The sequence below is a fragment of the Pelecanus crispus genome, chromosome 1 (assembly GCF_030463565.1).
Source record: "Pelecanus crispus isolate bPelCri1 chromosome 1, bPelCri1.pri, whole genome shotgun sequence".
Taxonomy (NCBI): domain Eukaryota; kingdom Metazoa; phylum Chordata; class Aves; order Pelecaniformes; family Pelecanidae; genus Pelecanus; species Pelecanus crispus.
This window is the reverse complement of record NC_134643.1, coordinates 151,280,493-151,295,482: the sequence shown is the minus strand read 5'-3', so window position 1 is coordinate 151,295,482 and position 14,990 is coordinate 151,280,493. Positions and strand designations below refer to the sequence as shown.

The following is a 14,990-nucleotide window of genomic DNA, read 5'->3' as shown; positions in this document are numbered from 1 at the left end:
GCAGAGAGAAATAATACCCAAGATTAAAGGGTTTGCTAGTTAAATCCCAGGGAAAAATATCCAGAGAAAATTTGAACTCTTATCACATTGGTGTCTTTTAATATATTATCAGATTCAGTTTCCTCCATGCCTAAATGAGGTAAAAGACTACTTCGAGGTAAAGAGCAAAATATATTAATGTACCTAAAGATAGAAAAATGCTCAGTTAGATTTTGCATTGTGTATATGTGAAAAGCTACTGTAATGACTAGAGAAAGACTGTGTTCGATACATATTTTAATTAAAGTGAAGTATTTCATAAAAGCAACAAAACACTGAAGAAGAAAGCTGTGGAATCAACCAAGGGGCTTTTAAGAAATGGTTTCAAAGAAACGTTAAAAGCAATATAGAAAGTATTTGTTAACAAATTTAGAATAGGTGCTATGATTGACACTTGTAAGAACGAGGGGCTATTGATCATTAGGTGGAGGCTGTAATCAATTTCACCAGTTTATTTATAAACTATCAATGGCAAGATACGGCCTAAATGTGGAGTGTTATTTTATTCATTTGCAGAAAATAAATCATTTCCTAGACACCTATACTTAAAAACTAATCCCTGCAGAAATTAAAAAAAAAAAAAATAAAAAAAGAAAGAAATTAATGTTTGAATTCAGACCTCATCTTTGATAAATTGAACTTGACATGAAGGTTGTCCAAGATTTCATATTTCTCAGAAGAAGCAGATCTGGACAAACTAGTAATTTCACTTCCCAGTTGAAACCTTTGCTCAAATTCTGCAGAACTGTTGTCCCATGAGTCATCATCAGCGGTAAAATCTGGATTATGAAGAGCCGTGCACTGCAACCTGTCACACATTCCCAGTAAACATAATAAAACAAAAAAGTGGTTTATTTCAACAGATAGTAGATGCAGCCCCTTGCATATCCTCAGGTTCACTATGAGAGATTTTAATGGAAAAATTCATAGAAAGAGATTTATTCAGTACAGACTGAGCTCCCCTTGGTGACACAGCTAGGTAGACGGGGAGCAAAGACAAAGACCCCATGACATTTAGGTGCACCTGGGAGAACCAGCTCTCTGACGCACCAGGCGGATGTACCTCAGGATTTGATTTGCTGTGTAAACCCCCTATAAGGACCCTGCCTATAGCTCTGCTGTGTCTTCCAGTTCACCTGATGTAACAACACACAGAGGAAATGAGAGCACACAACCTGCAGTTGCCTATCCTTAGGGTTCTCTAATCATCCTGACCTCAGACCTTACATCCTTCCCTTCCCCATCTACAGCCCCTTCTTTCCACTCAAGCTCCTCCAGAGTAATTCTCTGCTCACAACCCCTGCCATTCACTTTATTTCCCAGCAGGTTTGGTGTCAGGATATAAGAACGAACCATGCACAATTAAATAGAAGAGAGCTTAGAAAAAAACTATTTCAAGTAAAATGAAAGTAACTCACCCATTTTCCTCTGAGGAATCTTTCAGTAGTGGTGTCTTCTCTGTAAGGCCAGTGTTTTTTGACCTTGAGCTGAATAATTTGGAAAATCTGAAGTGATGACGTTGGAGAGGAAAAAATAAAAAAAACAAGAGAACAGTAAGCCTGCAGTACAATGATTCACTACAGTTCTACGGAATATTTTGCTACAAGTGCATCTAACCAGTTAAATATTCTTTAAGAATGGTGTTCACCTAAATTAAGATTTTCATTAAGTTTGAACTAGCCATGGTAGTGACTTCCTTATAGTCCTAGGGGACTGCACTGCATAAAATGGGAGAAATTTATCTTATCCTAAAAGCGGCATCTAAAATAGTCAATTAAATTCCCTCTGAATGCCAGAAGAGCAATAGATGTCTAACTCACACGCTTCTATTTTAGACACCTACATTTACAGTGGAACAACTGCACTGTAATATTAGTGAGGCAAAATTCTTAAGGTAAATAATTACATATATTCATATATGTTCACGTTAATATACTTAATAAAACATAAAATAATAGGATAATTTCTGTCCTGTAAATGTCATTTGAGACATGGATCACCAGAAATCTACTAATCTCTACAACAACCTCATCACCCTTCGTATTAGGGAAGAAAGCTTTATGTACAAGTACTTCATTCCTGCAGTACAATCCCTTCCAAACAGTTTCTGTCAAGTCTTGGTCCTGGTGCTGCAGATACTTAAAAGAGAGTAGGCTACCTCTTGCCATATTGCAGCTTAGCATTGTTAAGAAGCCTTTTGCTAAAATATAAATCCCAAAGCTTAAGAAACAGCTAAAGCACAATCACAGGGGTCTAGCTTTGGGGCAGACTTCTGGTAGAGATTAAATAATTGAGCCATTTTAGAGCACTCCCCAAGACCTGGCTCTTTCAGAGACATTTCCCATCAAGACCATCATTATTTACACATGCTCAGATTTATTCCATTCAAAACTGCAGCCACCCATCACCAGAAAGTCCTGAAGAAATCTGCTAAACATACAGTCAATATGCAGATCTCATTACCCCCAGGAAACCTTAAATGTCTTCTGCTGTTGCTGGACTGTGAGGAGAAAGAAATTATAAAATCATAGGCAATGAAATATATATACAAAGGTGACTGGCAATTCAATCTTCTAAATATAAGGCTAGTCCAAAAAGAAGGATCTGTGTATTTGACTTTATAACACAATGGAAGACAGTGGAATTTCTTGCAATTTGTAAAGGTATGCGTGAACTCAGACTTTGCAAAATTAAAACCTCCAGTTAATGCTTCAGCTTGCTTGTTTAGTAGTGTTATCATTCAGAAGCTATGCTAGGTGTGGAGCAACTGAATAACATTATTTCAGCCTTGAGTGGCCACAACGCTCATTCAAACTCTGCTGTAAGCACCATATATGCAGTCTCAACAGAAGAGAATGGATGAATTAGACTGAATTATCCAGTACCTAGAGTCAAATGTTGGGCAGATTACAATTCAGGTGCTACATTGCACTGACAGTTCATCTGTGAAGAGATGATTGCATACTCTGAAGCTATCAAAGTGCTTCCTTTTTTAAATAGTAGAATATCATTCACACAAGTTTAAGTGGAGAAATTCTGGTATTTTGAAGCAAGTGTTATTCTAATCTCATCATAGCCTTAGATGTAAAAGATTACCTAGAGCTTTTACAAAATGGAATCCATGAGGATAGCAAAAACACTATCAGGTCTTAAAATGTGTGCTCACTGAGCACTACTGATATGCTCCTAGCTAATCCCAGCATCCCATTACATATACAGTTTGCATCCAAAGGTGAAAATTTTAATCAAAATCCTGATGGTGGACCTTGAACTTGTACATTCAGAAATTTAACTCACACAAAGACCTATTAGCTGTTGCAGCTGTTAAACAAAATGATGCCACTTGTTCCACAAAAAAAGCTCCAAATAGTATAAATTATATGCTGTTCTGATCTAACCTCATAGTATGCACACCATTAACTTTTCCACATTTACTTTTCTTCTTTTCCTCCTAGGTGTCATGGTTTAACCCCAGTTAGCAACTAAGCACCACACAGCCACTCACTTACCCTCCCCATCCCCATCAGGATGGGGGAGAGAATCAGAAAAAAAGTAAAACCCATGGGTTGAGATAAAGGCATTTTAATAAGACAGCAGAGGAAGGGAAAATAATAATCATAAGGACAAAAGAATATACAAAACAAGTGATGCACAAAACAATTGCTCACCATAGGCTGACTAACACCCAGCCAGCCCCTGATCAGCAATCACTGCCCCCCAGCCAACTCCCCCCAGTTTATATACTGAGCATGACATCATACTGTATGGAAGAGGCCTGTGGTCAGTTTGGGTCAGCTGTCCTGGCTGTGCCCCCTCCCAGTTTCTTGTGCACCTGGCAGAGCATGGGAAGCTGAAAAGTCCTTGACTAGTGTAAGCACTACTTAACAACAACTAAAACATCAGTGTGTTATCAGCGTTATTCTCATACTAAATCCAAAACACAGCACTATGCCGGCTACTAGGAAGATAATTAACGCTATCTCACTGAAATCAGGACACTAGGACGTGTGCAAAATCTGAGCTTAGTAACCAGAAAGCTTTCTACAAAAACTTCTATTTTCTTCAAATTGTTAGAGGATGATACCAACACTGCTTTGTGTTATGTAGGCATACAACTATCTACTGACACTTTCCCACCTCAGCAAGTTTTCACCACTACTGTGAGTGACCAGTCTGCAAAGAGTGCTGAAGGGCAAAGCAACCACAAAGAGAGGGATAAACATTTGGTGGAAAGTGGTTTAAATGGCAGAGCATGAAGTGAAGGATCCAGAAGGCTAGTTAAAGACATCAGCTGTACTTTCTTTTTGCACATTTGTTATCCTCACTTCCCGATATAGGTCTTGCCACTTTTAAATGGAACTGTAGAGCTTCACAGATTGCCAAGAATGGCCAACACAGTAAAAATGAAAAAGGTCTTCAGATACAGTGAAAGCAATTAATACATGACAACATCAATTTGCAGAGAGTAAAAACACATGGGCAAGAATAAGCAGCAGGAAACAGCCAGGCTTGACAAAACAAAAATAATTAGAGAAAAAGCAGAAGAGCCTCAACTCCCCCATGATGTGATTACTCTAATTAGAGAATGAGAGTAATATAAACAATAAAGCTAATTAGGGCATAAAAGAATCTTGAAGGCTGAAAGCTCTAGAAAGAAATATTGAAAAAACATCATGAAAAAATAGCATGGGTTATAAAAATAAGTCATCCCTGAAGAGAGAGCCTAATGCAAGCTCCTCTGTGCCTCTCATACTTCTGCAGAGACACTATTGGTACGATTTGGTCATACACTTCATCAAAAGATAACAGAGATCATCTGCAAGCAAAACCTAGGACGGCCCAAAGACCCCCTGTTATTAGAGAAGCAAGTCTGCAGTGCTCAAAACCCCTCTCAGTATCATTCTTGGTGCTCCTCATCCATGCAAGTGGCAATTATGACACTGTGTAAATAAGGGAAAGGTATCAGTGTGACACATTTCAAAATCTAGGATAGGTTTACACTTTGAAACTTTCTTCACAATCAAAAGAGCTAGAAACTTTGGTTAGACCTACATGTTAGAATGGAGTGCAATCTATCTCTGCTGAGCAATTCAGCAACATTACCAAAGAGTTAATCACCAGGTCAGCTCATTAGCCCATTGTGGATACACCCATTCATAGGATCAGAAAAAATGGTCTGAATTTTTACTATGTGAGGAGCTGGTAATCCAGACATCAGTTGTGTCCAGTGTTCTTCTCTCATGATTCAGACTCAAAAATCATGAGCATTTTATACATGAAATATGAGAAGAGACATGAAATAATTGCCTTTACATATGTATACATTATATTTAGATATGCACATAGATCTTCACACAACAAATTAACATTCTCATTTCCCTTTCATTCAAAAGTGATGGGAGAAAATTAAAACCAGAAGCTATGGATAGAAGTGTTTGACAAGGACTTCTTCACAGACCTACCAAGCACCACTCATATGGACAGATCCACATAGAACTGACATCAGAAAAAGAAAAGTATGTCCTGCCTCCTGTACACCCACAGCTGTGGCCACATTCACTCTCACATTTGCTACAGCTGGGTATGTTTTTTTAATTAAGAGAAATCTTTTAAACAGAAGATTGTGTTCTTAGCTACTGCTGTGACAATCATATATACAGATTCTGGCTGTCTCTGCAGGACTATAGGTTTGTTTTGAGGAAGCGTGTGTTTTCTGAGCTGGTTACTTGCAGTCAAAGTCATACTTTCCCATTGCTAATCTTCCAAGCAATTGCAATCTCTGTCTGTCTCCATAGTAACCCAGAGAGGAAACAGCATTGTAGGAGGGCTCTCTACACCTCCGATGATAAAGCAGGTTCTGCCAAGTCCTCGAGGTGTCCACAGATGAAGCTCCAGCTGCCTGACAGCAGTTGGAGAAGGATCTCACTCACAGCATTGAAAAATACAAGGGTCCAAATGCAAGCCCTGAGCATCTACTGCAGAAGCCCCCACCATTTGTGGCTGTGCCACCGCTCACATGCATAAGCAAGGTTCACGCTCTTTTGGTGGCAATTTGTACTTCTCTACAGCTGTACAGCAGAGATATGACCTTCAAGTCCAAAGAGAGGTCAATTCCTGCCATTGAGCAGCAGACCTGCCCCCTAACCACATTTTCAGGCATTTCCTAGTGTGTTTACACATGCCACTTTAAACAAAAGGAAAAGGAAGACTTTGTGGTAGGAACTGTTGCTAAGCAATAAACAACCTTTCAATCCGAAATACGCTACAGCAGAGGACACCAAAAGAAGCAAACATCTTACAGGAACCTGGGGAAGAAAAAGACCATACTCATCCTAGTTAGCTGGAAACACTTAAAATAATCGCTAGGTTTGGCTGGAACTTATTATTTAGCCTTATATTGAAAAGATTAATCATGCCACACAATGCATTGAGTTTTCACTCCCTATAATAAAAAGCATACATTTTAAACATCAGCTAATATAATGTTCATCTGCCATATGCTAAGTCATGCATGCAACTATCAGTAAAAGAGCTATTTCTATGACAACAGAAAGCAGTAATTCTCACTTATACGGAAAGGATTTGGTCAGAATTGAAAAAGAGGTGAATATGGAAGCATAGGTATTGTGCAAGAACATCAACAGATTTGAACATAACTTATTTGAAATTTCACTATATAAAACGTTAAAAGCAGAATCTCGTCAGGAAAAAAGAAAAGTTAGCATGCTTCCCTGAATTAGTAATCACTAAAACCATTGTAAGTGTGAGGTTGCCTCTTAAATACTACCAAGCCAAGAGATTATAACAAATACAATAAAAATTTAAGCAAATTTTTCTAATGGAGAAGGCCTGAGTAAGAATCTGAGAGATAATTAATCATGCAGGAGACTAATAACAACTGTAAGACTTTAATTTATCAATTCTACATTCCTATAGGCTAAAGGTTAATTTCAGAAGCACCATCTTCCCTGAATAGAGAACTTCTATACAAATCATATGTACTGAACTAATTAGTCTCATCATAACTGTAAACAAGCACAATGCAGAAATAAATTGAAAAACAGAGAGGTTTAAAAAAAAAAAGAAAAGAAAAGAAAAAAAAACAACAAAAAAAAAGAAAAACCCAAAGAAAATCCTACAGGAGTTTTTGACTGGCCTTAAAACACATTCTTACATCAGTTTTGTCTGTTTCTGATAAAGTCCACTTTTGGACAACAGTGATATGGTACAAACTGTGCTGACCAACATCATAGCATTCAGCTTTTAAACATTTACGATGTACTAAGCAACTGTATACATACATCCATCAACATCATGATATATATGTGCCCACAAAGAGTCACAACCTGCCGTCACGTTTTCTCCTCAGTGGTAGCATGTCATGAGGGAACTGTTATGACTACCCATCACAAATGAAGTATAGTCAACTGATAAACTAAGAGTCAAGGGAAGGATCAAAGACTCCAGAGCTCACATCTCTAAACAGGCTCCAGACATTTTCTGATGATTGCTTTATGTAGCTTCAACTAAATCAGCAAATAACCTCTAGACCCTTTAAAAGCATGCACCATTAAAATGTCAGAAAAATTTAGCAATGAAAGCATTACTTAATACAGACTGATTTTCTCCTTGACTTTCCTAATTTTCTGTTAGCCAAGACTGTACAGCATTCCCCAGAGGACTGCAGCACTGGCACTACCTGACAGCAAGACCCTGCAAGGGGCACAGCCAACTGGCAGGTCTCATATTGAGAAGCGTCTGCCATGCCAAGACCCTAGGCAAATAAAGAACGTGCTTAAGAAAGATGTAGTGAAGTGTGTGCCAAGCTTTTCCAAGACAGAAATGGTTCCTTATATAGGACATACACAATGTGCTCTCTTCATTCACTTCTGCTGGATTTGGAGAGTGAACATGTCCTGCAAGAGCATGTGGTAGCGGTCTGTCCTTCATTTGTGCAGTATTCTGTTGTTTTAAGAAGTAGGGCAATTTTAAATTCAGAAACAGCTTGGAAAATATAATGCTTCCTGTATTTTCTTTATTTAAATCAAATCAGGATTTGCAGGGTTATTATACTTCCCTGAAAAATGAAATTTTCAAATACCTCCAAGACTTGGTAGCTCCTTTTCCTCAAGAGTCTTTGCCTGCCTCTGTCAGGGGAAGTCTCCATCAAGAAGACATCAGGACATGGTTAACAACATAGACACACCAGGAACTCACTGCAGTGGATGAAGCTAAAAGAAAGTACTTAATCCTTAAGCTGCCCTGAAGCTCGTCTGCCTATAGCTAAGAGGACTAAGCTGTTCTCCACGCATTTTCCATTCCTGTGCCAGGGCACCATGAGGGCTGGCTGCCCAATGGGAGGAAGCCAGGAGCAGAGGGTGGTCATGGGTCTGGAAGGGCTATGCCCTCCTCGACCAGGGCCATCTCACAGCACCCAGCAAGGGACCAGGGATGGGATGGGGATGGGGCCCAGGGTCACCCTAGAGCCTCATGACTTACCCAGCAGGGCCACAGTGATGGGGCAGGTCCAAAAAGCCTACCCTTTGAAGGACGGAGAAGTTGCTCTGAGAAAGCGTAGCTACTGTTTCCTCCTCTCCATGTTCTGCTTCAGCAAAGAAAATTGGAAAGCTACAGGAGGGAGCATGCAAAAGCTGCAGTCTGGAGGAGAAAATACATTTCAGGAGCAGGTGCTGCCAAAACAGTTTAGCTGTTGGCGACTGCCAGAAAGCAGCAAATTTGAAATAGGCAGCGGTAGCCGGTATTGGTAGTGGTCCAAATTCCAAAATCCCAGTTTCTCTATGGATTACACAGATAATTGGTTAAGAGGTATTATTCTCAAATGCTGCAGGGAATACTGAAAAATGAATCTGCTACAGGGAGGCAATTTATCAGCAACACCTTAAGAGTGGCTGCTCTTGTAATACTCTTGAATATTCTGCAAGCCTGGGTTTTAAATGCCAGCATTTCTCTTTGGCATTCACGATGGGCTTTTAGCTTAACCAACTCTGATGCTAACTGAATATATGACAAATAAAGGTGGGGTCACAGTTTTTTTGTAGTCTGTGAGGCAATTCCAAGAATCTCAAAAGTCAAGGAAGTGGTGGCAACTTAAAGTTTTAACTTTGTATCTGGCCAGACTCTCTTAAAGAAGCAATATGGGGCACTGGGATGATGGAAACATGATCAGAAAGATAGGTCTGACAAAAAGCTGGATGATGTGACCACCTCTAGAGAAGGTTGTTCTTCAAACATTGCATTGATATGATGTTGTAGTCTCAAAGGTTTGGTGGAATATATGTTCAAGTATGAAGATTCACTTTCAGACTAGCTGAATTTAAGGATGATACAAGAAAAGGAAGCACTAGCAAAAGACCACTGACCAGTTCCCAGATGAGGGAACACTTTCCTCCATGATGATGACACAGGATTATTTTGATACAATTTTTCTTAATGCTTCTGGCCTTTCATAGTCCTATAATATACTCTTATGCCACTCACCCCAGTTTTGGAGATTGAAAAGAGTAATTAGTGAGCTGTACTTAAAGATGAAATCATGAAGAAGCTATTTTTCTTCTTTTTTAAACATTTATTTAGAAGTTCCATATGTTTCATTCCAAGAATTTAGAGGTAACATTATTCATACCTGCAAATTTTAGAGAAAAAAAGTAACTTTGTCACTACAAACAAAGTGTCTCCATTGCTTAGAATTTAAACAAAAGCTACACAGCTGCACAAAAAAGCTCATTAACAGCATGAGAAAATGTGACTGGCTTCTGTGCCTGGGGAGTTGTTAGAGAGAGGAGGTGAAGGCAAGGAGCAGGCCACCACAGGGCTTAAAAAATTCAAGCTGTTATCAAATTAAGCACGTGATGGATCCCAACTACTGTAAGCTTGCTGGAATTTGTCTTTTGTCCTTTGGTCATAATAAAATGAAACAAGGCAAGTTCAGGAACCTCATATCTGATAAATAGCTGGGTTCTCATAAGGTATTACAATATAACTAGGACAACTTACGTGGCCTTTATGTAGATCCTGATCTCAGTGGACTAAACCCAGCAAAAAAGCTAAAATTGTCTCCAAAGCTAGGGCATGAGACATAGCAGTCAGAGTAGGCAGAGAAGAAACAGCAGTAATAGTTTAAGATAAATAATTTGTAGGTGGACATATAGCTATCATATATTGAAATACCATTATTAAGTTGATAAAATAATGGGTATTTTTTCACTATAATGGAAGCCCTCCCATTATATTTAATTTTATCATTATTTTAATTATAATGGAGGTACTAAGATTTCCTTTTCACATTCTGGCTGAGCATAAGAAACTGGGGTAATTCATACAACTTTTGCCATCTAAAAGTCTCGTCTAGGATAGTTACAGTCACTGGCAAGAGAGAGACCTCTTCAAATCCTTTTCATTCTCCCCATCGCTCACGTTGACCATACAAGTATATTGGGTTTGAGTGGCAAGGTTTTGGTAGCAGGGAGGCTACAGGGGTGGCTTCTGTCAGAAGCTGCTAGAAGCTTCCCTTATGTCCAACAAAGCCAATGCCAGACAGCTCCAAGACGGACTCACTGCTGGCCAAGGCTGAGCCCATCAGTGACGGTGGTAGTGCCCCTGTGATAACGTATTTAAGAAGGGGGAAAAAAAACTGCATGAGAGAAACTGCAGCTGGAGAGAGGAGTGGGAATATGGGAGAGGAACGACTCTGCAGACACCAAGGTCAGTGAAGCAGGAGGGGGAGGAGGTGCTCCAGGCACCAGAGCAGAGATTCCCCTGCAGCTCCTGGTGAAGACCACGGTGAGGCAGCTGTGCCCCTGCAGCCCATGGAGGTCCATGGTGGAGCAGATATCCACCTGCAGCCCGGGGAGGACCCTGCACCAGAGCAGGTGGATGTGCCCAAAGGAGGCTGTGACCCCATGGGAAGCCCACGCTGGAGCAGGCTCCTGGCAGGACCTGTGGACCCATGGAGAGAGAGAAGCCCAGGCTGGAGCAGGTTTGCTGGCAGGGCTTGTGACCCCGTGGGGGACCCACGCTGGAGCAGTCTGCTCCTGAAGGACTGCACCCCATGGAAGGGACCCACGCTGGAGCAGTTTGTGAAAAACTGCAGCCTGTGGGAAGGACTCATATTGGAGAAGTTTGTGGAGGACTGTCTCCAGTGGGAGGGACCCCACGCTGGAGGAGGGGAAGAGGGTGAGGAGTCCTCCCCTGAGGAGGAAGGAGCAGCAGAGACAACGTGTGATGAACTGAGCACAACCCCCATTCTCCATCCCCCTGTGCTGCTTGGGGGGCATAGGTAGAGAAAACTGGGGGTGAAGTTGAGCCCAGGAAGAAGGGATGGGTGGGGAAAGGTGTTTTAAGATTTGGTTTTATTTCTCATTACCCTGCTCAGTTTTGATTGGCAAGAAATTAAACTGATTTTCCCCAAGTCGAGTCTGTTTTGCCCATGACAGTAATTGCTGAGTGATCTCCCTGTTCTTATCTCAACCTATGAGCTTTTTCGTTATATTTTGTCTCCCCTGTCCAATTGAGAAGGGGAGTGACAGAGTAGCTTTGGTGGGCACTTGGCATCCAGCCAGGGTCAACTCAGCTCAACAAGGAACCTGGAGAATTACCTTTGAGGAAACAGAAAGAGTTCTTCACTAAATAATGTCTAAGCCTCACACGAACAATATCTATATTACAGTGTACCAAAAAGTACTTTTTTTCATGTGCTTTTTATTTGCGCTTAGATGAAATTTCTTTTTAGTACAGAAGTCTTTCACCAAAAAAGTTATTCGGTGTTGATCAGGAATAAAAATAACTATGAACAAATCCTTCCAAACAAGATTTCCTTATAACTTCCTAACAAGTAACTTCCAATACAGAATAAATCCACATCATTGGTCATCGCGTTCCATCTCAAGTTGTATCAGAGACAAAAATATTTTAAAGCACTGAAAATCCCAGAGGAACAAATTAAAGAAACCAAACAGAATAAAAATGTAGCTGATGATAATACAATATTTGCTCTCTCATTTGGAGAATATTCAGTGAAACCATTCACAACTCAATGCAGTTTTATCTCACAAAAATGATGCTCTTCTCTGCAATAGCCCTTCACTAAGATCACTGTAACATGTTAACATATGCAGTTTCCAAGCCTCAGGAAACTCATTCCATGGTGTTGGGTTCTGTTTTGCTACCAGACATCTTTTTTCCTGCCTTGAAAGGCCTCAAATATGTATAGGTACCTGAAGGCTACAATTTCAGGGAAAGAACTATCTATCTGATTTATGTTAACAAGCAGCTTTAAAACACAGATTTTTTATTCGGTGCCAATGGGAGATGAATTTGAAACACAAGATCTGAGTCCAGAAACACATTCAACTTAGATTCTCAAAGAAAAAAAAGGAAGAAAAAAAAAACCCAAAAAACAAGGATTATAAATAATCCATTCCAAAGAAACTCAGAATTTTGTTGTCTCATGAAGAGTAGCATGCAAAGTATATTCAGCAAGTCTCCCCCCAAGTGAGGAAACTGATCACACACAAAAAAAAAAAGAACAATGATGCCATTTCAGCTTCCCTTCCTCCTGATTTAAGCTGTAATCCTTCTTCAGGTAAAAACATGCTCCTGTGCACTGAAAAGTCAACAAAACAAAATCATGCCGCTCAGGGTTCAGAAGGAAATTCCTTTTCCTACATGGCAGATGGCTTTGTTCCAGCAACACAGTTAAACTATACATCATATTTCTTGGTAGCAATGATGTGCATCTTCCCTCCCAGTCACACAGATGCCAGACTTTCTTCTCTCAGACACTGTGTTCCCTTTGGCCCTATATAGAATGACACAATGGTTACTCCATAGTCTCACAGAGGTGATTTCCTTCCATCTTGCTGCTGACAGGACATATTCTTGATGAGAAATGCCATAATATTTGCTATGCATGTTCTAAAAATCAGCACCGTCCCACAGCTAAATAAATCCTGGGCACTGATCACCAAAAAAAAGGTAGGATGCTGCTCAGTAGCTGTATGGTTAATAAGTCTGCATACGCATGAAAATTTCTGGCTATCCAGACATGAGGTTACATAAATAAAACCTTCTGTGTTCCCAAAGAAAAAGAAAAGAGAAAAGGAAAAACATCAGTGCTGCTGACTTCAAAAAAATAATTCTTCAGCACAGACTATCTGCAGAAAAGGGGAAACCCCATGCTGATATAGCTTCCCATTGTCATCAGCTTCTTTCTGTCTTCTTCCCCTCATTAAGGCAGAAGGCTCCAAGCTGCTATTCAAAGAGACAGATGAAAAAAACTAGCAGGTCCTTACAAATGGACCCCATTAAAGAAGGAAGACAGATATGACTGTCTCCAAAAGCAGAAGAATTGAGATGAAGGATCTCTGTTACTGGTTCCACCCTGGCAGAGATGCCATGGAGCGCAGATAATTTAGACAGTTAAAGACAGAGGAAAGTTTACAAATGTTTTGTTTCTTCAGGCAGATATAGCACCTGAATAATCTATTAATTTTCAATCAAAAACACTTGTTAGCATTTTAAAAAGCATGAAAAAATAGGCCTTTCATCAAGAAAAAACAAAGTTTGTCCTTTGCTATGTGTTGGACCAGGCAGTTACGCAGCTATTTGATTATAAACTGAAACAGATCAAAAAGGTTTAGTGCTCTTGAATCAACAGCACCTCCAAAAAAGAGAAGCCTGACACACACATCAGATGCCTGAAAGTTGGATAAAGTATAGTACTAACAAAACACAGCTTCTCACACATAGCTTTTTAATAAAACAACTCCAGAAAATGTTGCCAAGATAAACAGCCATTGCACTTACAAATGCCTTTTTAATACAGTCTGCACAGGCAGTTTGCAAAAAGAAATTATCAGTAGAGTGACACAGCAGGAAAACTGAAGGATACTCTGACAATATGGAAAGGAAAAGGTAAAAGAAAGATAAGTGGATACTCCAGGCAGCAGAGCAATAAACAAAGTACTATGATTCTGATTCTATGATAAGTAACAAGTAAGAGAGAAAGACACGAGAGAGAGACACTAAAATTACCATAACCAGACATTGTTCTTAGAAGTTAATGTATAGGTAGCTCTTCTGCACCTCAAGAATCAACACAGAATAACAGTTGTTCCTCTACACAAAAATAACGGCTTTAAAGCCTAAACCATGGAATTGCATTTGAGTCATGTCACTTAAAAGTAAGTTACAATTGCAAAGAAATGTTTTAAAAACAAACAAAATGTCTATGAGAAGCAGAGGTCCACAGAACATTGTCACAGAGAAAAAAAAAATTTGTCCTATTTTAAGGTTATGTAATGTGAAAGTTAATCAGAATAGTGGAAGAACTAAAACTAAGGAATCCTCTCCTCCAGAAGCATTAGGAAAAACCATGGGCTGGAGAGAAAAAGATATCATGGCATATTATTAAGACAAAAGCATGTAGACAAATTTAAAAAAGGCCATTGATTTAGAAAGGAAGGATCGACTCCACCAACATTTGTTCTTCATTACAAGAGGTATGGTTAGAGTTTCAGTTCTGCAGTGTTATTCAAGTTTATATGTTAATATATTTTGGTCGATAACCAAACACTGTAACCTCAATAGGACAAGGTGTGCTCCTACTTGCATCTTTCATGTTAATGAAGACTAAATGCAATGTAGACCATGATACCATGAAGACCTGAAGAGATACATATGCAGCACGGGTAGGAACCTGATGACTAATTCTGCATACAAGTAAATAAATTCCATTACATATAAGGAAGCTGGTGTCAATACTTATTTTCTATGATCTCAAACCATTATATGTATGACCTAAATCCCCCCAGATTCATACAGTGTTTAACAAGTATGAAGAGCCAGAATTCTCTTTTCTGCATCCTGCCTGCTTGAGCCTAAAATATTTGTTGAACTGACACATCAAGAAAATTAAATGATCAGTCCTAGTC

The 14,990-nt window shown here is 39.5% G+C and overlaps 1 protein-coding gene across 1 annotated transcript in view; it reads right to left on the bottom strand.

Moving 5' to 3' along the window:
* Positions 1 to 14,990, bottom strand: part of OCA2 (OCA2 melanosomal transmembrane protein) — a 200,490-nt gene that overhangs the window by 173,372 nt on the left and 12,128 nt on the right. Inside the window, exons 2-3 of the mRNA XM_075723222.1 lie at positions 1,458 to 1,554; positions 659 to 847 (exon numbers count right to left, since the gene is read on the bottom strand). Coding sequence (XP_075579337.1) covers positions 659 to 847; positions 1,458 to 1,554 — 286 coding nt within the window. The remainder of the gene's footprint in view (positions 1 to 658; positions 848 to 1,457; positions 1,555 to 14,990) is intronic.